General features: G+C 36.8%; 1 protein-coding gene across 1 annotated transcript in view; it reads right to left on the bottom strand.

Annotated features, from left to right (window-relative positions):
- Positions 1–23,467, bottom strand: part of CUNH10orf67 (chromosome unknown C10orf67 homolog) — a 72,400-nt gene extending 48,933 nt beyond the window's left edge. Inside the window, exons 1-5 of the mRNA XM_039331579.1 lie at positions 23,292–23,467; positions 15,850–15,970; positions 15,279–15,422; positions 13,983–14,057; positions 12,074–12,220 (exon numbers count right to left, since the gene is read on the bottom strand). Coding sequence (XP_039187513.1) covers positions 12,074–12,220; positions 13,983–14,057; positions 15,279–15,422; positions 15,850–15,970; positions 23,292–23,467 — 663 coding nt within the window. The remainder of the gene's footprint in view (positions 1–12,073; positions 12,221–13,982; positions 14,058–15,278; positions 15,423–15,849; positions 15,971–23,291) is intronic.
- Between the last annotated feature and the right edge of the window lie 4,069 nt (positions 23,468–27,536).

The following is a 27,536-nucleotide window of genomic DNA, read 5'->3' as shown; positions in this document are numbered from 1 at the left end:
TGCCAAGGTGTAAAGAATGCAGCACTCTACTCCTCAGTGAGGTAGGGATTACTACCCTACTTCCCCATAGCAGACAACCCTTGAAAGTGGACAACTCATGTCTTCTTTGCCAGAAACTCTGAAACTCAGTATCAGGGCATCTGTCAGGCCATCCTGACAACACCCATGACAGAACACGTGTGAACGTATGGTCAGTGGCAGTTTCAGCAGCCACATCCCTTGCATTAAGGGGAGACTCAGGCAGCTCTTGAATGGACAGAATATTAATGGCTGGAGCAGGATCAGGCTCCAGTGTTGGAAGGGGTTCTCTATTCAGAGCATCAGCATGACCCATTTCCTTTCCAGGCTTGTGAATTAAAGAGTAGTCATATGCTGACAGAAAAATGGACCAACGCAGCATACGAGGAGAAAGAATATGTGGGGTCTGTTTGGTTGTGGTGAACAACCCTAACAGAGGCTTATGGTCAGTGTAGACCATGAAATGGCGGCCATATATGAAATCATGAAACTTTTTAATGCCAGCCACAATGGCTAGTGCCTCCGTCAATCTGAGCATAGTTCCGCTCAGCAGAAGACAAGGTTCTGGAGTAATACGCTACAGGGACCTGTGTCCCATCAGCCAACAGATAGCTAAGAACAGCCCCCACTCCATATGGAGAAGCATCACAGGCAATGCAAACAGGCAACTGCTCATTGAAGTGAGCCAGTACAGCATTAAAAATAAGCAAGGCCTTAACCTCATTGAAACTTTTTTCATGGACCTTAGTCCACTGCAAACAGGCTTATTTGTCTAAGAGCTTGTGCAATGGCTCAGCTATAGCAGCTTTGTTTGGCAAAAAGGCATGGTAAAAATTTAGTAGCCCCAAAAAGGCTTGTAGTTCCCCTTTAGACTTAGGGCTTGGCGCCTGCTGAATGGCCTTCAATTTAGCTTCAGAAGGGTGAATACCTTGAGCATCTATCCTGAATCCCAAAAAGTCAGTGGAATTGATTCCTATCTTACACTTGTCCTTCTTTAACTTGAGACCTGTTTCCCTAAAATGAAGCAAGACAGCCCTTAATCTCTCAGCCAAGATTTGAGGTGATTCTCCTGCAATGAGGACATCATCAAAATATGGACAGACTCCTGGAATACCCCTCAGTGTATTCTCCATAATACTCTGGAAAATGCCAGGGGCTACATTTACCCCAAATTGCAATCTCTTCACTCCTCTATGAGTCACAGTTGTCTGAGCCTCAGCAGCTGCCTCATCAACAGGCAACTGTTGATAGGCCTGTGCCAGGTCAAGCTTCGTAAAAATCCACCCCCCCTTTAGGGAAGCCAGAATGTGACTTACTACAGGTACTGGATAAGCGTGTTGCTGTAGTGCCTTGTTTAGTGTGCACTTGTAGCCCGCACAAATACGAATGTCCCCATTAGCCTTTAAAGGCGTTACTATGGGTGTTTCCCAAGGACTAGAATCTACAGGCTCTAGAATGCCCTGCTGGAGCAATTTGTCCAGTTCAGCATCAATCTTGTTTTTAAGTGCAAACAGAACTCTCCTAGGCTTGACCCTAATGGGTGCTATGGATGGATCTAATCGTAGTGAAACTGGAGGCCCCTTGTAGGTTCCAAGCTCAGAGCTGAACACATCTGCAAATTCTCTACAGACTTCTGCAAGGCTAGACGTTTGCAAATGGTGCAGCCCCGTGACCTGGATTCCCAAAGCCTCAAACCAATCGAGTCCAATAAGACTTGCACGTTCACCCCCAACAACCAACACATCTAAAGAACCCTCAAAATCCTTGTACTGTACCTTAAGGGTGGCCTCCCCCTTAACACACACCAGAATTCTGAAAGTCTGTAAGTATCACAGTGGATGGCCTGAGTTTCACTCGACGACCACTGCTGCTGCAAATCTTCCTGAATGTGTTGAGGGAAATAATGGAGAGAGCAGAACCAGTGTCCAATTCCATGGATAAGGGAACCCCTTGCAACTTTACTTTAAAGGACAACTTCTTTTTTAGGGGTTTATGTGTGCCTGTCCTCAGAATACTTTTGCGTGTTGCGCAGAAACCCACCCTATTTTGGCTGGAGACCTTGGTACCTTTCAGATGCAATTCTTCTTTAGGCTATACCTTCTAACAACTCAGACATATGGCTGCAATGTGGCCTTGCCTTCCATAGACCCTGCAAATGGCGAACCGGAACCGGCAGTCTGCTCTTCTGTGGCGTCCTCCGCATCCAAAGCATTGTGAAGTTATTGAAGTCTTCTCTGTGCGATCTCTCTGTCTCCTTCCGGCTGCCTGGTAGAGCTTATTCACGTCATCTTCAGGAACCTCTTCCAAATCTTCTTGCACATTCTTCTGGTGGACAGCAACAGTCTCTGGAGGACTTCTGGTGGGCTGCATGTTTTTTACTGTTCCGCCTGCTGGTTCCTCTGCTGTATCTTCTTGTAGAACATCTTGGAATGAAATGTCTTCTTTCGCAAAAATCTTTTGCTGTGTGTCTATTTCTCAGTCCACACACAAAATGATCATGCAGTTTTTCCTCTAAGTCTTTAAATTCACACTGTCTAGCTGCTCGCTTCAAGTAAAGTCCTTAGCAGATTCTCCTGCTCTCTGATCCCTTTGTTCAAACGTGTGCCTCCACGCAATGACAGACAGCTTGGGCTGAAAATGTTCTTTTAGAAGTTTCTCTAAGTCTGTGTATGTTACACCTTCCAGTGAAGCAGGAGCCATGAGGTTTTCAGCAATTTCAAAAATCTCTTGGCCGATACACACAACAACGTGGCAGCCTTCAGCCCATCTTCACGAACTTGAGTAACCCTAAAATACTTCTCTACTCTTGCAACGTATGATTCCCATCGTTCTGGGTGTGCGAGGTCAAATTCTGACAAGCGGCCAATTTTCACCATTGTGGTTCGTGCTGCACCACTCACTTCTGCAGGGAAAGGGTCTCTCAGCCAAACTCACTCTCCAGCGATGCTGTACTGGCAGGATAGCTGCTGAATTTAATGCTGTTTTTCCTTCCAGGACTTCTTTTGGGTAAGTCTTAAAGCTTCCTTCTAGCTTTCCTTGTTAAGAATCCCACCTTCGTCGCCAGTGTTAAGTCCTGGGAGCGATGGTGAATGAAGACTACACATGTTTCTGGAACAGCTCTTTATTGTGCTTATTTCACACTCCAACAACAAGCAAAGGCACGCAGGCCTCCTTTTATACGTCCCCATTCCCCAGACAAGATAGCAACATTACCAGGCACTTTTTGCGCCTTGCGCATGCGCGCTTGGTCAGAGCCACTCAGTCTGATCCCGGGCAGCTTTTGCAATTGCCTGGGAAGCTTGCAATGTCCCGAGCCTGCATTTGCAGGCTCAGGACACAACACACAGCATTTAGCTAGCCTACTAGTTTAGTCACTTTATCAAAGAATGAAATGATTGAAAGCTACCTCCAAACTTTTCTGTGTATTGTAGTGCAAATCTCACATGTGTGAAGTATACTCAAGGAACATGACTTTTGATTGCAAAGCTCCTTTGCAGAATCAGCACATTTATGGCCTCTTACCACCAACCTAAGGGCTATAACTTCCATATCTTATGCCAGAACAATCCTATAAACTAATCTTTTTTTTTAAATTTTTATTAAAAAGTTTTATAAAGAATTACTCCCCAACCCCCCTAACCCTCCTGCCCCTCCCCCACTTCCCAGAGCTGAATACAGGGTTATTACAAATATAATAATCAAACTCTAAATAACATTAACCAACTATAAAATAACCAAATTCATAGTATACTTTAACTCCCCTTTTACATAAATAGACAAGTAAAATAAACATAATAATATTATTAAACAATATCCAAGTTATTAAACTATACTAATACTAAAAACAATAATAAAACTAATAATAATTTCACTATAATATACTGTTAATAAAAATATTCTAAAATTTACTCATAAAATAAATGGAACTTTTTAGTCCCATATTTATTCTGAATATAATCTATCCATCTTCTCCATACTGAAATATACCTTTCTTGTGTAAGATCCTTTAAATAAGCAGAAATTTTTGCCATTTCTGTTAGATTAGAAACCTTAAGTGTCCATTCTTCTATAGTAGGCAAGGAATCTTTCTTCCAATATTGACCTACCAATAACCTTGCCACTGTTATTAAATTCAACATCAGGTTAATTTCTTTAACACCAAGATCTACAATAACACCCAACAAAAATAATTGAGGAGTAAACTTTATCTTTCTTTTAAAAATCTTTTGAATGTTCCACCAAATCATAATCCAAAAAGCTTTTATATTTCTACAAGTCCACCAAATATGGAAATAAGTTGCATCTAAACCACCACATCTCCAACATTTAGGCTGTAGATTAGGATACATACAAGACAGCTTTTTAGGGTCCAAATGCCACCTATAAAACATTTTATAAAAATTTTCCCTTAAATTTTGGGCCTGTGTAAATTTTACATTTCTAACCCAAATTATCTCCCATGTATCCAACAGAATCGGTTTCTGAATATTTTGAGCCCATTTTATCATACAATCTTTAACTAAATCCGTTTCCGGATCCAATTCTATTAAAGCATTATAAATTCTCTTTATATGTGCTCGATTTTGATCTTTAATCTGTATTACCAAAATCTCATCCATTAAGGTAATACCAACCTTTTGATCTATACTCCACCTAGCCACTAATTGATTATACTGGAACCAAGACTGTACAATATTTTGTTGCCTTAACTCAATTAAAGATTTTAATTGCCAATCGATGCCTAACAGTCTAAGTAATTCTTTATAAGAAATCCTATCAAAATTCACACCCCTAGATATCCCCTCTATCGCATGTCCAGGAATCCCCCAAATTGGTATTTTATAATTTAACCCATAATAATACTTCTTCCAGACACGGAGTAAAGCAATTCTTAAAATATGCGACTTAAAGGCCTGATCTACTTTTTTTTATTATAAATTAGATATGCATGCCATCCATATAATAAATCCCACCCCTCAAAAGAAAGTATATTTTTATTTGTTAAGTTAACCCAATCACTAATCATCATTAGAACAGCCGCATCATAATATAATTTCAAATTAGGCACTTTAAGTCCACCTCTTTCTAGAGCGTCTTGTAAGATCTTAAACTTGACCCTTGGTTTTTTCCCAGCCCATATAAATTTATTGATACCCTTCTGCCATTGATCCAAATTAGCATCTTTTTTCAAAATGGGTATCATTTGAAACAAGAAAAGAAACTTTGGTAGAACATTCATTTTTACAGCTGAAATTCTCCCCAACAAAGATAATTGTACTTTTTCCAATCATTTAAATCCTTTTGTATTTTAGCCCATAATATCTCATAATTATTTTTATACAATTTTCCATTATAAGCTGTTATATATACTCCAAAATATTTAACCTTTTCAAAACCAGTAAGTTTAGTTAACATTTCCTTTTCCTTCATAGTCATATTTTTTTGATAATATTTTATTCTTACCTTAAAACCAGAAGCTTTTCCATAATGAGTTATAATTTCAACCAGATGACTGACCGATTGAATCGGTTGAGATAGTGCCACAACCAAATCATCAACGAAAGCTCTCAACCTATAATCATTCTTATTTATTTTTATTCCCTTTATTATAGTTGACTCACGAATCTGAATTAATAAAATCTCCATTGTTAAAACAAATAACAATGGAGATAATGGACATCCTTGTCTTGTACCCTTTTCAATTTTGAAAGCTTCTGTTAACCCCCATTAATTATAATTTGTGCCGATTGTTGTTTATATATGGCTTTAAGAGCATATAAGAATTTATCCCCAAAAATTCATTTTATCTATAACTGTCAGTAAAAATTGCCAATCTAATTGATCAAAAGCTTTCTCAGCATCAAAAAATATAAAAGCAGCCGAGATTTGATTATTCTTTTCCAGATACTCAATTAAATTAAGAATTTGTCTCACATTATATTTCATATATCTTCCAGTTATAAATCCAGATTGATCACTATGAATTAATTGCTTCATAACATGCATTAATCTATTTGCCAGTATTTTTGCAAAAATCTTATAATCTATATTTAAAAGAGATATAGGTCTGTAATTCTTAGGCTGAGTAAGATCTTGATCCTCCTTTGGAATCAATGATATAAAAGCCATTCTCCAAGAGGGAGGTACTGGAGCTCCCAACAAAATACTGTTAAAAAGTTCCTTTAACGGCTCTATCATTTCTTCAAATAACATTTTATAATAAATTGCCGTTAATCCATCTGTACCTGGTGTCTTCCCCGCCTTTAACTGCTTAATTGCAAAAATAATCTCCTCCGAAGTAATTAAACAATTTATCTCATTTCGTTGTTCATTTGAAAGTCTAGGAAAATGTATTGATTGTAAGTATTTATCTATATCTAAAACTTGTATGTTTTCACTAGCATATAACTTTGCATAAAAATCTAAAAAACTCTTTTTAATCAAGTTCTGTTGATAAACCTCTTTGCCTTTATAATTTACTTTCTCTATAATCCTTGCCTTCTGTTTCTTTCGTAATTGATAAGCCACCCACCTACCAGGCTTATTTGCATTACAAAATGTATTATATTTCACATAGCGCAAATTATTTGCTATCTGATCTTCCATTAACATATTAAATTGCGCTTTAAGCATATTTATAGAAGCCTTTAACCTATCGTCCAATGGGTTCAAAATAAGAGCTTTTTCTTTTAATTTAATTTCTTCTTCTAATTCTTTACATTTTTGCATCTGTTTATGCCTATGTGCGCTATTCATGCAAATCAAAACCCCTCTCATATAAGCTTTGCTAGCATCCCAACCTTGCAATCTCCCGAGCCTGCATTTGCAGGCTCAGGACACAACACACAGCATTTAGCTAGCCTACTAGTTTAGTCACTTTATCAAAGAATGAAATGATTGAAAGCTACCTCCAAAGTTTTCTGTGTATTGTAGTGCAAATCTCACATGTGTGAAGTATACTCAAGGAACATGACTTTTGATTGCAAAGCTCCTTTGCAGAATCAGCACATTTATGGCCTCTTACCACCAACCTAAGGGCTATAACTTCCATATCTTATGCCAGAACAATCCTATAAACTAATCTTTAAGTTGGATGGGACTATAATATATATATCTCTCTCTCTGACTTACAAACACACACACATGGACAGAGACAGAGAGAGGGAGAGGAAGGGAGAGAGAGAGAGAGAAAGAGACAGAGAGAGGGAGAGAGAGAGAAAGAAAGAGAGAGAGAGAGAGAGAGAGAGAAAGAAAGAAAGAAAGAAAGAAAGAAAGAAAGAAAGAAAGAAAGAAAGAGAAAGAGAGTGAGTAACTAAGTGAGTTCTGTGGGTTGCAGGTGGGCCAGAATAAGCATATTGTACTTTCTGGTGAAACTCCATAATGTATTTTGAAGTTGGCTTTTAAATCTAGACTTTATTTAAATCAGGATTTTTTGATTCAAAAGTACTAACAAATTGGGACTCTAAAAGTTAAATTCTGCTTGTCTTTCTCAGACAAGTAGAAACTGAATGTAGAGGGGAGCTCTGTCTGATGTCTCACCCTGTTCACATTTGCCTATATATTGCTAAATCACAATATCAGGAATGGCATATATGCACTACATGGATAAAGCTAGATTTGGGTCCTAAAACCTTTGCATATGATGATAATATTTGGGCCAGTTCAGGCCAGTTTTCTGCCATTTTGAATATAGCAAGTTAAAAGTCATTCAACTTTAGAAGAGAAAAGTGCTGGAATTGTTTCCCATCACTGCCTCTAGTCTCCAAGTTGCCCTCCAGCCTCTAAAGAGTGAATATAAACTCTTACACCTTTCACTCTCTTATAATTTTCATATACCAATACATGACACACTGCTGATTTTATCCCAATGTTTTCTGCTTCAGAAAAATATATACAAAAATTACAATGGATGATGGTAAATTAGACTGCAAAATCAAAATAGATTTTGCACAAAAATCCTGTTAGGAAAAACAACAGGCTTCTGTGGTCTTTTGTAATATTTTCATTTCCCCTTTCTAAGGAAAAATCTGCATATGAGTGTGTTAGCATGATTAAAACCACGAGAGGGGGCCATTGTACAGGTTTATTATTCAAGGAACAGCAAGAAGGATATAGCATTTAACTTGATTTAATTTAATTTAAATAAGCAAACATAATTTGTTAATACGAACACACAAACATACAGAATTATATAGTTCTTGACTTGTGGCTACAGTGGGGCAAAAAAGTATTTAGTCAGCCACCAATTGTGCAAGTTCTCCCACTTAAAAAGATGAGAGAGGCCTGTAATTGTCATCATAGGTAGATCTCAACTATGAGAGACAAAATGAGAAAACAAATCCAGACAATCACATTGTTTGATTTGGAAAGAATTTATTTGCAAATTATGGTGGAAATAAGTATTTGGTCACCTACGAACAAACAAGATTTCTGGCTCTCACAGACCTGTAACTTCTTCTTTAAGAGGCTCCTCTGTCCTCCACTCATTACCTGTATTAATGGCACCTGTTTGAACTTCTTATCAGTATAAAAGACACCTGTCCACAACTTCAAACAGTCACACTCCAAACTCCACTATGGTGAAGACCAAAGAGCTGTCGAAGGACACCAGAAACAAAATTGTAGACTTGCACCAGGCTGGGAAGACTGAATCTACAATAGGCAAGCAGCTTGGTGTGAAGAAATCAACTGTGGGAGCAATAATTAGAAAAGGGAAGACATACAAGACCACTGATAATCTCCCTCGATCTGGGGCTCCATGCAAGATCTCACCCCGTGGAGTCAACATGATCACAAGAACGGTCAGCAAAAATCCCAGAACCACAGGGAGGACCTAGTGAATGACCCGCAGAGAGCTGGGACCAACGTAACAAAGGCAACCATCAGTAACACACTATGCCACCAGGGACTCAGATCCTGCAGTGCTAGATGTGTTAAGCCAGTACATGTCCGGGCTCGTCTGAAGTTTGCTAGAGAGCATTTGGATGATCCAGAATTGGATTGGGAGAATGTCCTATGGTCAGATGAAACCAAAGTAGAACTGTTTGGTAGAAACACAACTCATCGTGTTTGGAGGAGAGAGAATGCTGAGTTGCAGAACACCATACCTACTGTGAAGCATGGGGGTGGCAACATCATGCTGTTTTTCTGCAAAGGGACCAGGACGACTGATCTGAGTACAGGAAAGAATGAATGGGGCCATATATCGTGAGATTTTGAGTGCAAACCTCCTTCCATCAGCAAGGGCATTGAAGATGAAACGTGGCTGGGTCTTTCAGTATGACAATGATCCCAAACACACCGCCCAGGCAACGAAGGAGTGGCTTCGTAAGAAGCATTTCAAGGTCCTGGAATGGCCTAGATTTCCAGATCTCAACCCCACAGAAAACCTTTGGAGGGAGTTGAAAGTCCATGTTGCCCAGCGACAGCCCCAAAACATCACTGCTCTAGAGGAGATCTGCATGGAGGAATGGGCCAACATACCAGCAACAGTGTGTGCCAACCTTGTGAAGACTTACAGAAAACGTTTAACCTCTGTCATTGCCAATAAAGGATATATAACCAAGTATTGAGATGAACTTTTGATATTGACCAAATACTTATTTTCCACCATAATTTGCAAATAAATTCTTTCCAAATCAGACAATGTGATTGTCTGGATTCGTTTTCTCATTTTGTCTCTCATAGTTGAGGTCTACCTATGATGACAATTACAGGCCTCTCTCATCTTTTTAAGTGGGAGAACATGCACAATTGGTGGCTGACTAAATACTTTTTTGCCCCACTGTAGTTGCTTAATGAGCATTTGAAGTTATGACAGACTAAATAAAAAGTAACGTATGGCCTGTTACAACTGCTGCATCACCCCTACAGTCATGTGATTTCATTTTGGGTGCTTAGTAGTTGATTCGCATTTGCAACTGGTTGCAGTATCCTACAATAATATAATCCCATTTTGCAATGTTTGTTGCCATTTTCTGACAAAAAAATGCCCATTGGACAAGCTGTATTCAGGTTTACAATAATTAACAACCACATGATTTGCTTAACGACCATGTCATTATCATCAAAATTTTGGGCTCACTGTGATCATAAGTTGAGTATTGTTAGAAAGGGTCATTCAAGCCACTATATCCAATTCCTTAATCAATATTCTTTGGCCAAGTTTTGGAGTCTGGCAATGGTGGGGAGCTTTCACAATGGCTTTGGCCACTGACCATGGTTTACTTATTTTAAAGCGGTCGTTGATATTTTATATGCTTGTAATTAGTTTCAAACTTGCTTTATTAGATTTTGTATAAACTGTTAAAAGTTACAATTTAGAGTTACAATTCTCAATACTATTTTTGTAGGCTAAGATCCATTGGCACGCTAGGCATAGAAGGTAATGTCTAATCTGAGGAACTTCTAATTCTTTACTCCTGTTACCTCTTACTATCTGCATATCAAATTGACTCATTGAAACCAATAGAGTTAGTCCTTGATGTATGCCCACAACTGAGCCCAAAATTTCTGTTGCTAAATGAAACATTTTTTAAAATGAAGTTTTTTTCCATTTTACAATGTTTCTTGTCATAACTGTTAAGTGAAGCACTGCAGTTCTTAAGTTAGTAACATGGTTGTTAAGAGAATCTGAATTTCCCATTGACTTTGCTTGTCAGAAGATTGTAAAAAGTGATCACATGACCCTGAGACACTGCAATTGTCATATGAGTCAGTTGCCAAGTGTCTGAATTTTGATCAGGTGACCCTGGGGATCCATAACGGTCATAAGTGTGAAAAACAGTCATAAGTCACTTTTTTCAGTGTGGTTGTAACTTTGAACAATCATCAAATGAACTGTTGTAACTCAAGAATTACCTCTAGTAGGTTTTTTATTTTTAAAAGATTTAACTAGCAGTTTTTTATCTTGGATGTCAGACGTGTAAACGAAGTTGTTAATATAGATTTCTAGCTGTAAATATTGCCATTGGGTTACATGTGGTAAATAATTGTCTCTTAACACAGAGTATTATCATCATCTATCAATTGATCCAAGGTCACTATCCGAGGTTTCATCAAATTTTTCCATATTGCCATCTTTTTTCCAATTTTTAATATTGGATTTTCCCATAATGTCAATATGGCATGGGAAAAAGAAACACTTTTTAAAAAGATATTACATTTCATAGCTTTCTAATTGACATAATTGTTTCCAGAGTTACTGTGCTAGAGTTCTACTGTATTTAGATCCCAATACTGTCTATTAAACCAAAAGTGCTATCTATGTGTATTCCAAAGTTGTCCATGTCTGAAAATTAACATGAGTTATTGGCTTCCAGCATTTAGTACTTGACAATAGATAAGTCTGAAGACAAATTTTCTGTTTCAGAAAACAGAATCTTCCCTCATTAATCAGTGATTGTATTTTCTATAAAAGGTATTCTCCGAATCAAAGAACTTTCCATACAAAATTTCTAAACTAAGATTTTATTTTCTGAAAATATCTTCCAGATGTTTGAATTTGAACAGGAATTTCTCTTGGAGTATAAATTAATTTGGGAACAATCTTCTTGGCCTTTTAGTTAAGATCAAGGCTAGTGTCTTATTGATTTCTTTTTTTAAATGACAAAGTTTACATTGATTTCTATTTCATCTGTTATTATCTACTCAATTTTTTAACTTTCAGGATTATTTTAATGTTATCTCTGTCTTTTAAGGTTTTTGCTATTTCATGCAGTTTGGTGTCACCTCTATTTACTTTGTGCTCCCAGTTATTTATTTAAAAAATACACACATGACCTTATTTCATTCTGTGCCTCCAAAATAGCTAAGTTAATGGTTATTTGAAGATACACAAAAGATCCAGGCTAAGCCAAGGTGAGCTCAATTTAATGACCTAGTGTGGGAGAGAGACAGACAGTGTAAACTCCTTCAATGAAATTGGAAAAAAAGATTTTATTTTGAAGTAGATTTATTTTTGATGGATTGCATCAGACCTGCTGGACCACAAGCTTCAGTGAAGCAGATCTTACAGCTGGCCTAATGACTTTAATGGCTGTGAAAAACAACATACCTTTTCCTCTCTCATATCTTTCTCTTCCTCTAACAGCGCTGTTAAATATTCAATTTTATCTGCTTGCTCATCGATGATTCTCCTTAACTTATCTATTTTTGCAGCTGACAAATCTACTTTACATTGTTCATCAACTTGTACATATTTCTGTCAAAACAAAAGGAGGAATAATGAGAGATCCCATTGTAGTTAGTTGTCCAGTTAGAGAATACAACAACAGAAGCAGCTTCAGGAGGCATGTGGGCTATGAATGTGTTTTACCATTGTTTTTGGTCTGATCTAAAGAAAAAGAATAAGAGTTTTTGTGTTTATTTTAATTATGAGGTGGCCAAAGAAGATGGGGACAGGTCTGATATTTTATGATACAGCAGTTTATGTCCCACCAACTTCCCAAACTTTAACCCACAAGGTAAAATATCATGAAGAAATTATTTTCCTGGAGGAGTGGGGTGGTTCAGATTAGGAAACAGTAGCAATCACTGCAGAACAGGAAAAAAAAAATTTAATAAATTTATCTAGTGCCCATCTCACTGAACATGACTCTGGGCCATGTAAAAGAACATCTCAACAGTTAAAAAAACTCTATAAAACATAAATAAAAGCAATAATTCAGGAGGAGAACATCCATCTAAGCCCAATACGACCATCGTGTGGACTTCCCCATGGAACCCATGGTTGCTGGAAAAACCACATTTTCAGGGCCTTCCAAAAAACTAACATAAATGGTGCTAACTCCCTCTCCTGAGGGAGCATGATGTTCTAGAGGGCAGAAGCCACAGCAGAAAAAAGCACACTGTCTGGGTCCCATCAGATAGAACTCTTTAGCTAACAGGACGTGCAACACACCCCTCCTGCTGGCTGTGATGGGATAGGCAGATGGCATTTCCTCATATAGCCTGACTCTATGTTATGTAGGGCTTCAAAAGTCAAAACAAGCATCTTGAATTGCACCTGGAAGTAAATCAACTGCCAATGCAGCTCATAGAACAGAATATAATGAGTGCCATCCTAGAGGCACACATAACTAACATAAAGGGGGAAAATGCAGTGGCTGTACTCCCAACTTACAACAGTTAAACTCCAAATCATCATCAATTTAACAGCTAAATTTGGGGTGGATAGGACTGGGCCTTAAATCTATGTAGTCAAGCACTGAAGGTCACAGTGGCCTGCTGGATGAGTCAGTGAAACTGTCAAATATAAATTAGAGTATGATAGCACCTTTCACTTTTAGCAGTCAGTGTGGAAAGGTTACAGCTTACAATTCAGAATGTAATGAACAGCTACCAGTATTTGTAGCCACTGACAGAATTAGCTTCCATAAACTAATACAATCCTCTTTAAAACATTCAGAGTTTCCGTCATTACCATGCATATCTAATCTCTTTGAGCGTATTTCAATAGATGGGACTAAGGAAGCCAATGTATTCCAGTGATCCTGTTACTCTTATGTAAAAATTGTTTTACATAATGATTGGTCAGAATCACAGCATATACACAAGAGAACTACACATGTATCCACATTGGCCCATTAGACTTTTAGAATATTTTACTTGTGTTTATTTCATCAATTCAGGTTCTTAGTCAGAAAGTTAAAACATTGAAAAAAATTGCTTCAAATTCCAAATTTAATCTGGTAAACAGAAGTAAGCTATATCTCTCTACTTTTTTTTTTGTTTAAATTTTACATGGCCTGACTCCAAATGACTCTGGCCAATTCACAGACACAGAAAAAATAGCAATAAAAGAATAGTACAATAAAGACAAAGAAGGAAAAAGGTGGCAAAACCAGGTAACAATGAGAAACATAACATACTGTTCAGAAAATCTTTCAACTACTCTAATAAAAAATCAGAGCAAAAAACATATATTGTATTAGATGCCTCAAGTAAACACAGTAGCAACTCACTGAATAGTTCATTCTAAGAATAGCCAGTGCATCACTTAATTGTTGTTGGTAGCTATATCGTGTTTTGATTTCTTTCTGTAAAAAAGAAAAGATTCATATTTGTATGAATTATTGAATTAATAAAAATAACAAACTGAAAAAGTAGGTTACTATTCAAACAAATAATTTCCATTGTAGACAAAAGTTCTTATCAAATTTCTCTTTTAAATTATTTTTTAAATTTTTTTAATTTTTTAAAAAATATTAAAATTCGGAGCTACTCTGCAGTGTGAGCCGCAAATCAGTTTGTCTGGAGCTGTCTGCTTCAGGGTTCTTAGCAAAACCTTAAGAGTGCACACCAAATAATTTTAATCTAGCATATCTGGATGTCTCCTGATTAGGGAAGACATTACTGAATTTACTGGATCTGATTTTTGAGACTTATAATTGCAACACAACTGCTGGTTGCCAGTCTTGGAAAGCCTGAATTATGAGATCCTGTACAAAATAATCAAGGAAGGAAAATCATGAAACATTAACATTCTTTTTCCACATACAGTATGAGGGGAACAGGGGAAAAAATAGGGGCTAATCTGTCTTCTCTGCTGGGTAGCAAGTTAGTGGTCAAGTTTGGGCATGAAAGAACAACTGAAGAAGAAATAATTTACAGTAGCCCTCAACTTACGATCACAACTGAGCCCAAAATTTCTATTGCTAAGTGAGATAGTTAAATGAGTTTTGCCCCATTTTACAACTTTTCTTGCCACAATTATTAAGTGAATCACTGCAATTGCTAAGGTAGTAACACTGTTGTTAGGGAATCTGGCTTCCCCATTGATTTTGTTGGACAAAAGTTCCCATAAGGTGATCACCTGACCTCAGGACAATGCAACCGTTATAAATATCAACCAGTTGTCAAGCATCCCAATTCTGATCATGTGACCATGGGGATGATGCAATGGTTGTGTGAAAAACGCTCATAAGCCATCTTTTTTCAGTGCTGTTGTAATTTCAAACAGTCATTTAAACAAAAGATTGTAAGTTGAGGACTACCTGTATAGTCCATAGTGAGACAAGCTGCCCGAATTTTAGGACTGATTTACAAGACTAAATCTCCTGCTTTAAATAGCCATCCAATAATCTTCTTCCTCCAACTTGAAGAAAAGTTCTGAAGAACTTAAATACTTGCACTCACTTTTATATTAATTTGATTGGTTTTTCCTAATTACCTACTTATTCTTTTATCAGCTATTTATAAACAGCACATAGACAATCGTGCACTGGTGCAAAATGAAGATGAAGGAGGTTAACTTCCACCTGCTTATAAAGTTTCTCAATGTCTTCCAGTCGGTCACTTATTTCTAGCCAGAGTTTGGATGCATATTCCTGTATTTTTTCTTCATACTGCATTTTCAGAATATTTTTATACATTGCAAAGTCATCACAGAGTGAGTATGTAAACTAAAAATGCAAAAAAGAGAATTGTTATATGAATTCATAATTTCTTTTGGAACTGTTCTGATTACAAAAAGTTGATACTGACCATGATGGGTTTTTTTTTTTACTTTGATTTCACTTTCTGCCTCAATGTTTTGTGGTAGTTGAAAATAAAGAAGAAATAATAAGAAATGTAAATATCAGTGAATCAAAGATCTTGAAGTATAATGATGACACTATAGACATATGAATTCTATACAGATTTTATATGCAAACTAGCCCTCATATAAACAAGGGCAGTTAATCACATGGAGTGCAACAATTCAATTCAATGCAATTTGTGTCTTCTCTAACTTCAAACTGACTCTGGGAGCTTATAATAAAGCAAGGCAAGGTAAAAAGCACAATAAATATAAAAAGAGAGTATCTGAAAGCTGGTAATTATAGTTACCTCTAGTAAATTTCTTGTCATTGTTGTAAACTGTTTCAGATCTCCTACTTCACTTATCTCAGTTTGAGTGGCATGATCAGAGATGACAAAACCTATTTTTAGGTCCTCTGAAATGCACGGCCTGCAGATTTTTTTTTAAAAAAAGTAGTTACTTTAAATAGCAGAGATTTTTTGCCTAATAGTTAGCATTTCATTTTTCAAAATGACCCATTTCTGTTTCAGTTATATATCTACATAACTGGAATAGAATTAATTCCTATATATTTTCAAGCAAGCCTTTTTATAGTTCCTTTATTTTCAATACAGTGCTTTTGCCTGATTCATCTTGATCTTGTTTTTATTATTCTGCAATAGAATGTTATAATTCTCTCATTTGGGAGATGGTATAGTCAGATACTAGGAAAAGGGATAGTCCTGTTTAACACAATCAGAAATCTTGTTCTTGATAGCAATATGAAGTGGCTTCCATTTCATTTTCTTCCTATTTTTTTTTTCAGTTTCCCAATCTAGCCTCAGATTTCCTAAGCATTTTGGCCAAATGTTAACCAGGTCTAATCCACTTTATCTTTTTGAAATTAGTCCAGGTTGGCTATGTGCTGCCACCTGATGGGCATTATATAGAGCAGAGGAACTGTGGGGAGAGGTTTTTCCGTGGACTAGAGGGGGCGTGGTTTTGTGTGCTGCCTGCATCCCTTCTTTGCACAGCCTGGTTTCTGGGGGTTGGGGACCTATGATATAGAGGAAATTCCAGATTTAATTCAAGGCATTTCTTGAAACAGCAGATGAAATGGAAAATCTGCACTTGAAATCTAGATAACTGCATCCAGTACAATTTGCCCATCTAACCTATGCATGTCTAACTGTCTGACCAGTAATTTACATAATGCTCTGTTCCAACACCAACCCATATCAAACAAACTGAGAGAAATGATGTAACAAATAATTCAGCAAAGAACAGTGAACAAAGAACAGCAACAAAAAACAGTGGCGCAGGATAAACTCGAAAACTTAGATTTAGTTCCTTTCATTCAAGATCAGCCCATAGCTCTTCCCCAAATGTGTAAGATTCACATACTCATATTTCAACATACCTATTTCACAATACCCATTCACCTCAAGAGAAACTCTTTCCTCTTATAAACTAGAATTCCATCTTTCATGCATCTCTAACCTATCCTAATGTTCTCTGAACCCCATCCACTTCCACCTTAGACTTCTTCTTTCTGGCCATGACCACACAACATGGTTTTCTAGTTGTAACTATTATGGTCTACTTATTTCAGTTTTCTGGGTTCCCAGTGAATGAATGAAGCTAAACCTAGAAGTCAGGATTGCCCAACATATTAGGCCAAAATGTGGTTGACTAATTCATGGTTCAGTGGGATTTGTAAACATAGATTCTATGTACATAGCTAACCAGTCCTTTTAGCTATGTCAGTGTGTCATCTTCAGCACTCCACTACTTTCTGTGTTGATGTCATATCTATTCATTGCTTGGTTTTTGCAAAAGCTGGTCATACGAACAAGCCAATAAATAATAAATATTCTAGTTCTAGCATATTTTGGAGTTCTACTTAGACATAAGCCCATATCAAAGAAGACTAAATATTTATCTAAGCATCGTGTAAGATAACATGTGTATCATACATACCGGTCTTAAAATACAATATAATCATGACCAGTTTTCTTTCTTTCTGTCTATCCTATGAGAGCCATATCATATACAGTACTGTAATTAAAATTCTTAACATTCTGTGAAACAGCTTGAGTGAAATAGTTGATTGCAGTCCCATGAGGTGACCCACAGAACTGCAGGTTTTAAAGGAAGAAACTTAAATCTGGAGAGGCTCCACCTACTGTGGCTAGGTAAAAATGAGGGTAAAAACTTTCCTTTTCAACTATTTGTGAGTTGGGGGCTCTTTTGTGTTTTACATGGTTGGTCTTGTTCTGAATCCTGATTCCTGGTTAGCTGAATGATTAATTAGTCTTGATTTATAATTCCTGTCTCTTTCCATGCAGAGGTTTATGGCTCAGCCATAAAAATAAGTAATTTCTGCATATTATACATTTATGACTTTTGGTAGCCCTAGCATAGCAGGCTTTTAGATCAAAATATGCCTCATTTTGTAGCCATAGAACCACACTAAAAAATGTGGGGAAAGCTGGGATAATACCTAAAATTGAATTTAGTTCAGATTGATTGAACGCAGTTTATAATTGCTTCTTATGTACTGAGTAGCTTCCACTTTCAGTTACATTAGACTTTTTTCAAGTTGATAGAGACTTTTGTGGCCCATATGTAGCCTGAGACTGGATTGAGTAATCTTGTGCCTTCAAGTGGTTCTCTAAAGAGTCTGCACTATAAGCTAACTGCGTATACATGATTCAGCATACTGACATTTTCAGCCTACAGTGGCATAAAACATTCTTCAGAAGTAAGGAAAGATTTTGTTTCCTTCCTTAATGCCCATTGTCAATTTATTTGAAAAACCTGTTATTTTGCTTAGTGTGGTTTTGTGGGGACAGCTTGTAATGTCTAGATATCTTGGAGATGGAAACTATCCAAAGATTCACCGGCTTTGGCAGTTTTGACAAACAGATGCACACTGTGACTGCTTAGTCTTCTGACTGTCAAATCAGACTGAGTCAACATATACGTCACCCAAGCTAAACTTAGCTCATTCAGAGAGGGAACTCTTAATACAGAACTATAATAAGACACACGATAATGCCATTCTTAAAACATCTTATGTGTTAAACAATTCCTTGCCATAATCGCTCCTGGTTTGTGTTATACAAGAGATTCCATGTGTGAATTTGTGCCATGTTTAAAACTCTTTCAATGGGAACCTGAAAATATTCATCTGAAGAGCAGGGAGGATAAAGAGCTTTCCTGGTTCTGAATGTGACCCCAGAGATGCAACTGAGTTTTAAGAGTCCATATGGACTGGGTGGCCTATGAATGTTGTATTGCCAATGAATAAATAAGCCAACCAGCAACCATATGTGAAAGTTATTTCTCATACTATTGGGAATTATATCTATTGGAACAGTAAATAGAAGCAGACAGCCCCTCATTCATAAAGAGGCAAGTTTCCAGTCCTGTACATAAAAAAGCAGGAAGAGGTGAAAGATTTAGCCACCCTAAATTGCATATACTGTACATTGGTATCTCATTCAGAAATAAAGTATTAACTGAAATTCTCATATTGCAGCCATTATCTTCCTTCTTGTAAATGCTACTAAACAAAGTTTTTAGATACTTGTTCCTTGAATTAACTGTTAACTGTAGAGATTGCAAGAAAGGCAAGCTGGTACCATCCTCAACTGGGCATAATACACAACTGGACAAGTTAACTGTAGTGTATTTCCATCTACATTTTTAGCATTGGTGGGCAAAGCTAATGACCCAACGCCACAATTTGTTTAGTTGCTCACAGAAGCCTTGCTGGATACAGATAATGTAGTTAAGCATTCTCTTCGCACAGAAACCAAGCAAAGTCCTTTGGGCAGCTCCCAGCAGGACATGAATATAAGAACTCCATCCTTCTTTCTAGCAATGGATATTCAATAATGTGTAGATTTTCTAGCATCTTTTAGTCAAGATTGCAGCGAAGTAACAAACTTCATATTATTTTAGTGACATCTGATCTAGGAAATTAGGAATATCTCATAGGGCAAGGGGATGTTCAATATGTTTGCTTTGATTTTAGGAGTTTCTAAGTCACCAAGACTAGCAGGGATCTGATCTAAATCTATTTTAATGTAATCCACATTGGTCATGACATTGTGATAGTTTATTCCACAGATCAGGAGCCCTCAATCTTTTGTAAGTGGGGGAGGGGGCTTCACAATATGCTTATATGGGACAAAAACTGTTACAAAGCACTGATTTACCAGAATATTACCTGCCTCTCCCTATAATATCCCCAGTACAGAGTATTGTCTATTACCTTTACTTGACTTTGTTCTCTTTCTGGTTTAGGAGCACAATTCCAGACAAAACATTTTTGTTTATTTTTTCCCCAAGAACATTCTAGGGGGCCAAATTTATCTTTAATTCTAAGGCTCATGTAAAATAGAAGTGTGGGAAAGTAAAAAGCTGTTTCAAGCAAAATCAAAGTATTTTTTCCAACTAACCCTATTCTTTTTAATTTGAAAAGCCTTTCCTGTATCCCACTCCTTATTACTTGATCTTTTAATTGAGAAATGCAAAAATTTCAATTCAGGGAGCTTACATATCCCAGGATGTGATTTTTAATGATACCCTTCCCTCCTGGTCATCTTTAAGAGAATAATCTTTCTCCCTTGGAAGTAAACTATTTTCAAATAATAACAATTAAAAACAAAACAATATAAAAGTGTCTATGGAGATTGTAATCATCCAGATCATGCTTGTCTCAAAGCTAACTGAACTTTCTTTGTTTTTTCTTTAAGATGTTTCACTTCTCATTCAAGAAAATTCATCAGTTCTGACTGGATGGTGGTAGAGATGAAAGTATCACTCATGGTGAGACATCTGTCTGACAGAGAGCTTCTTCAAACAGAAAAGAATGTTTTATCCAAAGGACTGAGTTTTGCAATAACACCAAAACAGCTACCAGTTGTAGATCTCATCAGAGCCATGGAGTCAGCTGTAAGGAACAATAGACTGGCAGAACCAGAGGCAGAGCAATTAAGGATGAAGGTATCTGCAGCCCTCACCAATGCCAAAATACCCTCTCCAACCTCATAATTCAAGAAAGAAGAGCAGTGACATCCCTAGGAAGAGATCCAAACATCACTATCTTGCCAGCTGATAAAGGAAGATGCACAGTTATTCTGAACACAGATGACTACAATGCCAAGGTGAACAGTTTTCTGAAGGACACTGCTACGTATGAGATTTTGAAGAGAGATACTACCAGCAGTTATAAGAAAACCATCAATTTCTTGCAACAACTACTGAAGGACAATGCCATTGAGAAGCCACAATACTATTGCCTTTACCCTGGGTAAGCGACTCCATACATATATGAATTCCCCAAAATTCATAAAGACAGAACTCCATTCAGAGAATTGTCAGCAACATCAACTCCGTCACCTACAACATTGTGAACCTAACCACCTTTTTGACTACTTTGGTCAGCAATAGCACTCATCGCGTCAACGATTGACAGGACTTTGTCAGCAAGGTTTGAAACTAAAACTAGATCCAGATGAGAGTATGGTTTCTTATGATGTGACTTCACTTTTTACCTGCAACCCAACAACTGAAGTAGTCATGGTAGTGAAGAAATGACTGCTACAAGAAAGACACTAGGCAATAAAACTAACCTCAGCCCAGACCACATATGTGCCATATTGGACCTCTGCTTGACCACTACCTATTTTAAATATAGTGAAGATTTCTACAGACAAAACGATGCCTGTGTCCCCCATTGTGGCCAATTTCTACATTGAAGAGAAGCCCTAAGCTCCTTCCCAGGAATTCCACCCACACACTGGTATAGATATGAGGACGATTCCTGGGTCAAGATTAAAACATAGGAAGTGGAAGCCTTCACCAAACACATCAACTCTGTGGACAGATACATTAAGTTCACATGGGAAGATGTTAAGGAAAACACTCTGGCTTTCCTGGACTGTGCAGTGCACATTAAGGAAGACAGAAGCCTAAACACTGAAATTTACAAAAACACTCCTCCCTACACACTCACAGATCAGTATTTATATTTTGATTCTCACCACTCACTGGAGCATAAAATGGGAGTGATCAGAACCCTACACCACTGGGTTGAAAGTTTGCTTATCAATAAAGAGGGAAAAGAAAAATAACTAAAACATATCCAAACTTGTGGCTTTCCCAGCTGGGCCTTTATCAAATCCAGAAAGAGACCCAGCCGGAGCTCCTCCATAACAGATAAAGAAGAGAAGAAAAATGAAGCAATGTTGTCATTTCATATGTTGCAGGACTATCTGAAAAGACCAGGAGGATTTTCAATCAACAATACATACATGCATATTTTAAAACCAAGAATACACAAGGAAGAAGCTTGACCACCCCAAGAATACAACACCTAGACACAAACTGAGCAATGTGATATATGCAATACAGTGCAGTGAGACATGTGCAGATCTGTACATTGAAAAAACAACCATTTTACAAATCCATGGCATAACATAAGAGAACAAATCCTTCAGGACAAGATTCAGCAGTTCATATGCATTTGAAAGGAAAAGGTCACTCTTTTGAAGATAGCGGTCCACATTGGTTTGAAAGAGGGGTAAAAGAGGCCATCTATGTTAGAACTGAACAGTCCTCCCTCAACAGAGGGGGAGGAATACAACACCACCAATCTCCTGTCTACAACACAGTCCTTTCAGTAGTTCCAAGAAGATTCCACTCCCATTTGCACTCTGATTCAGATCACCCTGAGGGCACAGATAAACTCCCAAGTGGCCTCAATGGCTCTCAGAGAGAATACAAATGACCAGATGATTGCAAAGAAATATAGTCCTTCCATCCTCCCCCATAAAAATGTAAGACATGTACTTCCAAGTTTCATTCATTTTGTGGAATCTAATGCAACTGGGCTGCCTTTTCCAAACCCAATTCTATCTGCATTTGAGTTAGTTGCATAACAGTAATGTTCATCTCCATTATTTAATAGCAGAAATTTGTTTTACTTCATAAATTGTTACACAGGGCCTAACTATACAAAGTATATAATTGTTTAAATGTGGACTATGACATAATAGCATACAGTAACTGTATACTTTAAGTAAAATATTAAATATCTCTGTATATATAGTACATATATTGTATGGTTTATTCATGATAACCAAAGGCATGTGAGTTGGCTCTGTTTAAAAATGACTATTGTCCTTCAGGAGGGTGATGATATGAAAATTATTAATGAGATCATGTTCTGATGACTCTATCACATACATGTAATTTGTAGATGCATTCTTTCTAAATGAACTGTCACTATCACATACCCTAAGCTATCTCATAAGGTTCTTACCCAGATAATTTGAATACATAAGAGCTGTATTATTTCTGAGCAGTTTCAATTAATTATTTCTAGATAGCTAATGAAGATTTTTACCAAGTTTGAGATTGGGCTTTTTAACTTTATTCTGCTTTAGCTTTGCTGTTTCCTCTAACACTCCTGTTTTATTGGTTTCATGTTTTGGGCTTTTATACTGTCATTATATGATAATTGTTTTAAGCCATTGTAGGCATATCCCACACCAGGAGGATGGAGTGACAGAAATTTTAATTAAAAAAAAGATAAAGTAATTTGAAATGAAGTGTATCTATATACACCCCACCTGAAGAAGTCTTGAGTATCTAACCCATACCTCATACCTCCACCAGATGTTCTCCCTCCCTTTTACTCTTATACTTGATTATGAATCCTCCCAAAATGCTCCCTGCAGCTGGTTCAGCATTTTACCGGTAGTCATTTTCCAGTTCCTCTAAACCACAAGGCAGAGTTAAAAGTTCTAGGATGTTTGGTGAGAGGGCCAGCCTCTGGGTTGAAAGCAAGGTAGAAGTCTGCTCAATGGTTTTAAGATCATTATATTCATTGGAGTGGTAGGCAGAAACAGAAACTGTGTGGGCTTTGGCCATCTTTCTTCCTCTTCTAGAGTCTTGGAAAGATCATTAGTAAGGAACCAGTCATGGGTTACCATGGCAGCAATGTGGAAATTCTGTGTTTACTACTGTATTTCTATTCCTTCTTGAACCAAAAAGTAATTCTAGCTGGACAGGACTCTGCTAGAGTGAACATTTCCAGTGAACTTAGAGGAGAAGAAGTTATGACTGCCTTTCACCTCCAGGTCAGCAGAGTTTTCCACTAAAAATTTGAACACTTATTCAATTTAGTCATTTGTTTGATTGGGGAAAGACAACAGAAAACTAAACTAAAGATGTCTTAACTTCTTTCTCTGACAAGAACAAACATTCTCTCACCAGTAAAGTGCACAGTTGAAGTTAGGCTGGATGTTGAAAACAAATAGAAGTTATATTACTGACTTACCACTGTCAGATTTATTTTTTTCCAACTTGGATACTCAGATGTGTATTTGAGTTACCAGATTTTCCCAGCTGTCTTGACTACTGTAGATCAACTTCCATCACTTCTCCAGCATCCCAGGAGCGCTAACTAAGGTTTTCCCATTGGCTGAATAAACTATTACAGCACTGAGTGATAGTACTGAGGATTTGGCTTTCTAAGGAAACTCAGTGTAGGAAATCAAAGAGGATTGATCAAGAATGGAAGCTGAGGTTGCAATACTTTGGTATATTGTGAAATACTAGGTATCACATATGCGTCCAAACCTCCTGGTTCAAAGGTAAGCAAACTGCAAAACTTTAACCACCTTTTTGTGACTTCTTATATCTCTCTGCTGGCACAGCTCAATGAGACATGATTGCTCAAATTCAGAGATGTGATTTCCTGTTATTCTGAAGTGGGACATGAGTGGGACTCTTTCTCTCTATGATTATAAAACTCTAAAATCTTAAAACAGACAATAGTTTCTTAATGCAAAAATACTCTACTCTCAACAAAGTAAGAAAAAAGAAGTATCTGTGTATGAGTAACTCTGCCTATGTGCCCCATCCTAGGCCCAATCCAGCTCCTCCCCCCACTTTCAATATAAAGTGCAACTTGGTCATCAACAAAGTCCCCAGCTCTGCTGGAGATGAATTTGTATATTGGAACTAGGTCTCATTATAACTAGCACTCTTGTGCTTCCTCTAAAAATCACATATTTGTTGTCCATCACATCCAAAGAACTAACCTAGAACTAAGGATAATCTTCTTATCAGTGAGAACAATTAATCAGTGGAACATCTGGCCTTCAGAAGTTGTAGGTATAGTTGTAATTTTGAACAGTCACTAAGTGAATGGCAGAGGGAAAAATGGCAAGCTTTGAAAATTCTATTATTAGACCCTACAAAAACAGAGTTCCACTTGTCCTTGAGTTTCTTTTCTGCATCCCTGAAGGTCAGACAGGAAGAAAGGGATTATTACATAGTGTGTTGAACAAAATCCTCTTGATTCCATCCCACAGATTGTACCACTATAAGTTCCTATAACCAAGAAGTTCTGGTGATGTTGTTTAGTCCAGAATTTGCTGGTCATATTCTATTTTATACTACTACTACTACTACTACTACTACTACTACTACTACTACTACTAATAACAAAGTTGGAAGGGACCTTGGAGGTCAACTAGTTCAATCCCCTGCTCAGGCAGGAAACCCTACATCATTTCGGACAAATGGGTGTCCAGTCTCTTCTTAAAAACTTCCAGTGTTGGAGAATTTACCGCTTCTGGAGGCAGGTTGTTCCATTGGTTAATTGTTCTAACTGTCAGGAAGTTTCTCCTTAGTTCTAGGTTGCTTCTCTCCTTGATTAGTTTCCATCCGTTGCTTCTTGTCCTGCCTTCAGATGCTTTGGAGAATAGCTTGACTCCCTCTTCTTTGTGGCACCCCTGAGATATTGGAACACTGCTATCATGTCCCCCCTCGTCCTTCTCTTCATTAAACTAGACATATCCATAATTATTTATGAATAGAGCAATCTGGAAAGTGATTCTTAAGTCAAAATAGCTTACTCAGTAGTATGTTATTCTAAACCCTGATTGTAATGACCAAGTAATGGTGAAATAGTATACTATTGATATTAATGATTGAAATGAAAATTTAGGAGTATATGTTAGTCTGAAATGAACCATTTTCCTCTACAGTCAAGTATATTATTCATGCTGGACATGCTTTTTTTTTAAAAAAAGCATAAGATAAAACTATATTAAGCTGCTATTTATAAATATAAATGTTAGTCTTGTTTGTAAATATATCACTTCATTGTTAAAAAGCTCTGTTTTCAGACTTTGAGAATAGAATGTAGTTCTTGGTGAAGCACACCAAAAATATTATTTATTATAGGAATATGTTTCTAGTATGTAATTGGACACATTTTTGCTAGAGGCCTTATTGTACTGTTCTAGCATAGACATTTATTTGCCTAAGCAATTGAGAAATTATATAATGAGGAAGATAATTTTACATTTGACCTTTGTTTATTCTGACAGAGCTTCAACTATGTTCAGTTCAGTTTATGCTCAAGTAAGTGTTTTAGGACTGTTAAAATTGCAGCCTATCAAATTATATGTATGCTTTCTCCTAAATAATTTGATCAACAGTTGCACTTCTATGTCTACAATCTTAAAACATATATTAGAAGTAAGCCATATTGCATACTAGGCTTTTTATCTCACTAAATCTGTAAGAATTTCATTCTAAGACTTTCTAATGATTTGGCTTTATAACAATTTTGTTTAGGATTATAATTTATGTTTACAGTCTTAAACACTTACTACCAATAAGGTATCATGAATATAAGTGAGCTTTTCATCTCAGTAAATCTGTAGAATTTTACTTTTTTCTGAAAGAAATCATGAACTAGAAAAATATGGATTAAGAAATAAAACAGCTATCTATCTATCTATCTATCTATCTATCTATCTATCTATCTATCTATCTATCTCTTGAAAAAGAGATAAAAAACAGATAAGCCTCTGTATTGTTTTATATTTAGAAAATATACACATTTATAGAATGATCATATTTCTACTTGATGATCATACTTCTGCTTGCCACCATTCACCAACCTTTCTACATTGGCCCCTAGGTGCTACCATAGTGAGGGTTTCCTATGTGATGATTAATGGGTTCATTGTCAGTACAGCTCCTTCAGTATGTTATCTGACAAGTGTGAAATGATGGCATAGAACTAAAAGCAATTGTTTTTAGTGGACAGAGAAGTTACTGGCAGCAGAGTTCCAGTAAATTCCAAAAGTTTAACCAAGAGCTAAACTAGGCAATGAGGTAAAATATCTCTTATCAGATTTCAGTTTAAATGCTTTAAAAAGAATTATGGGTAGTTTCACATTTAAAGCAGCAGCATTGTGAGAAAAGGATTTTACTCTTTCTCTCTGAACTATTCCCTAGTAAAACACCCTGAAATTACTGTCTCCTATTGACAAAATTTACAGACTCACAAAAGAGTTGTCTTTTCCTACTGGTTAAACTAGTAATATTTTTGAAAGGGAGAAATGATTACAAAGAAAGACTTAATATGTTCCTTATCACAGTAAGTATTTAACAACAAGAGTCAGGTAGCCCATTCTCTAATTTGAGCCATATGTGATTTGGTCCTTAATCTTTCCTAATAAAAACAAGTGTCTATGATGTACTTTTAATTTAAAGGATCTAAAAGACAAATATTATTTCAGTTCAATTTCTCCGGTTCTCACATTAAAGAAGCTTTTTCCCAATAATTAAAGAATTTCTTCTTCCACTGTAACCCAGCATCTTGTTTTTAGTGCTAATAGTTAATAAATTCTCTGCCAGTTCTGCAATGGTTAGCCAGAAGTAAAAGAGGATATAGCTACTACTGGCTTATTAACTGCACTGAGAAGAGAATTCAACGGAAAGAGGAAATTTATTTATATAGGTAATTCTTGGATTATGACCACTCGTTCAATGATCATTTGAAAATTGGCAATACCAAATGACCCATACTTATGACCAGTCTCTAAAGTTCCAATCATTATAATATCCCTAAGGTCACTTGATTGTGATTTGGGCACTTGGCAACTAGTTTGCACTTATGATAGTTACAGTATCC

Source organism: Crotalus tigris, unplaced genomic scaffold, assembly GCF_016545835.1.
Source record: "Crotalus tigris isolate CLP2741 ecotype Arizona unplaced genomic scaffold, ASM1654583v1 scf7180000024437.13266115, whole genome shotgun sequence".
NCBI lineage: Eukaryota > Metazoa > Chordata > Lepidosauria > Squamata > Viperidae > Crotalus > Crotalus tigris.
This window is presented reverse-complemented; position numbering and strand designations above follow the sequence as displayed.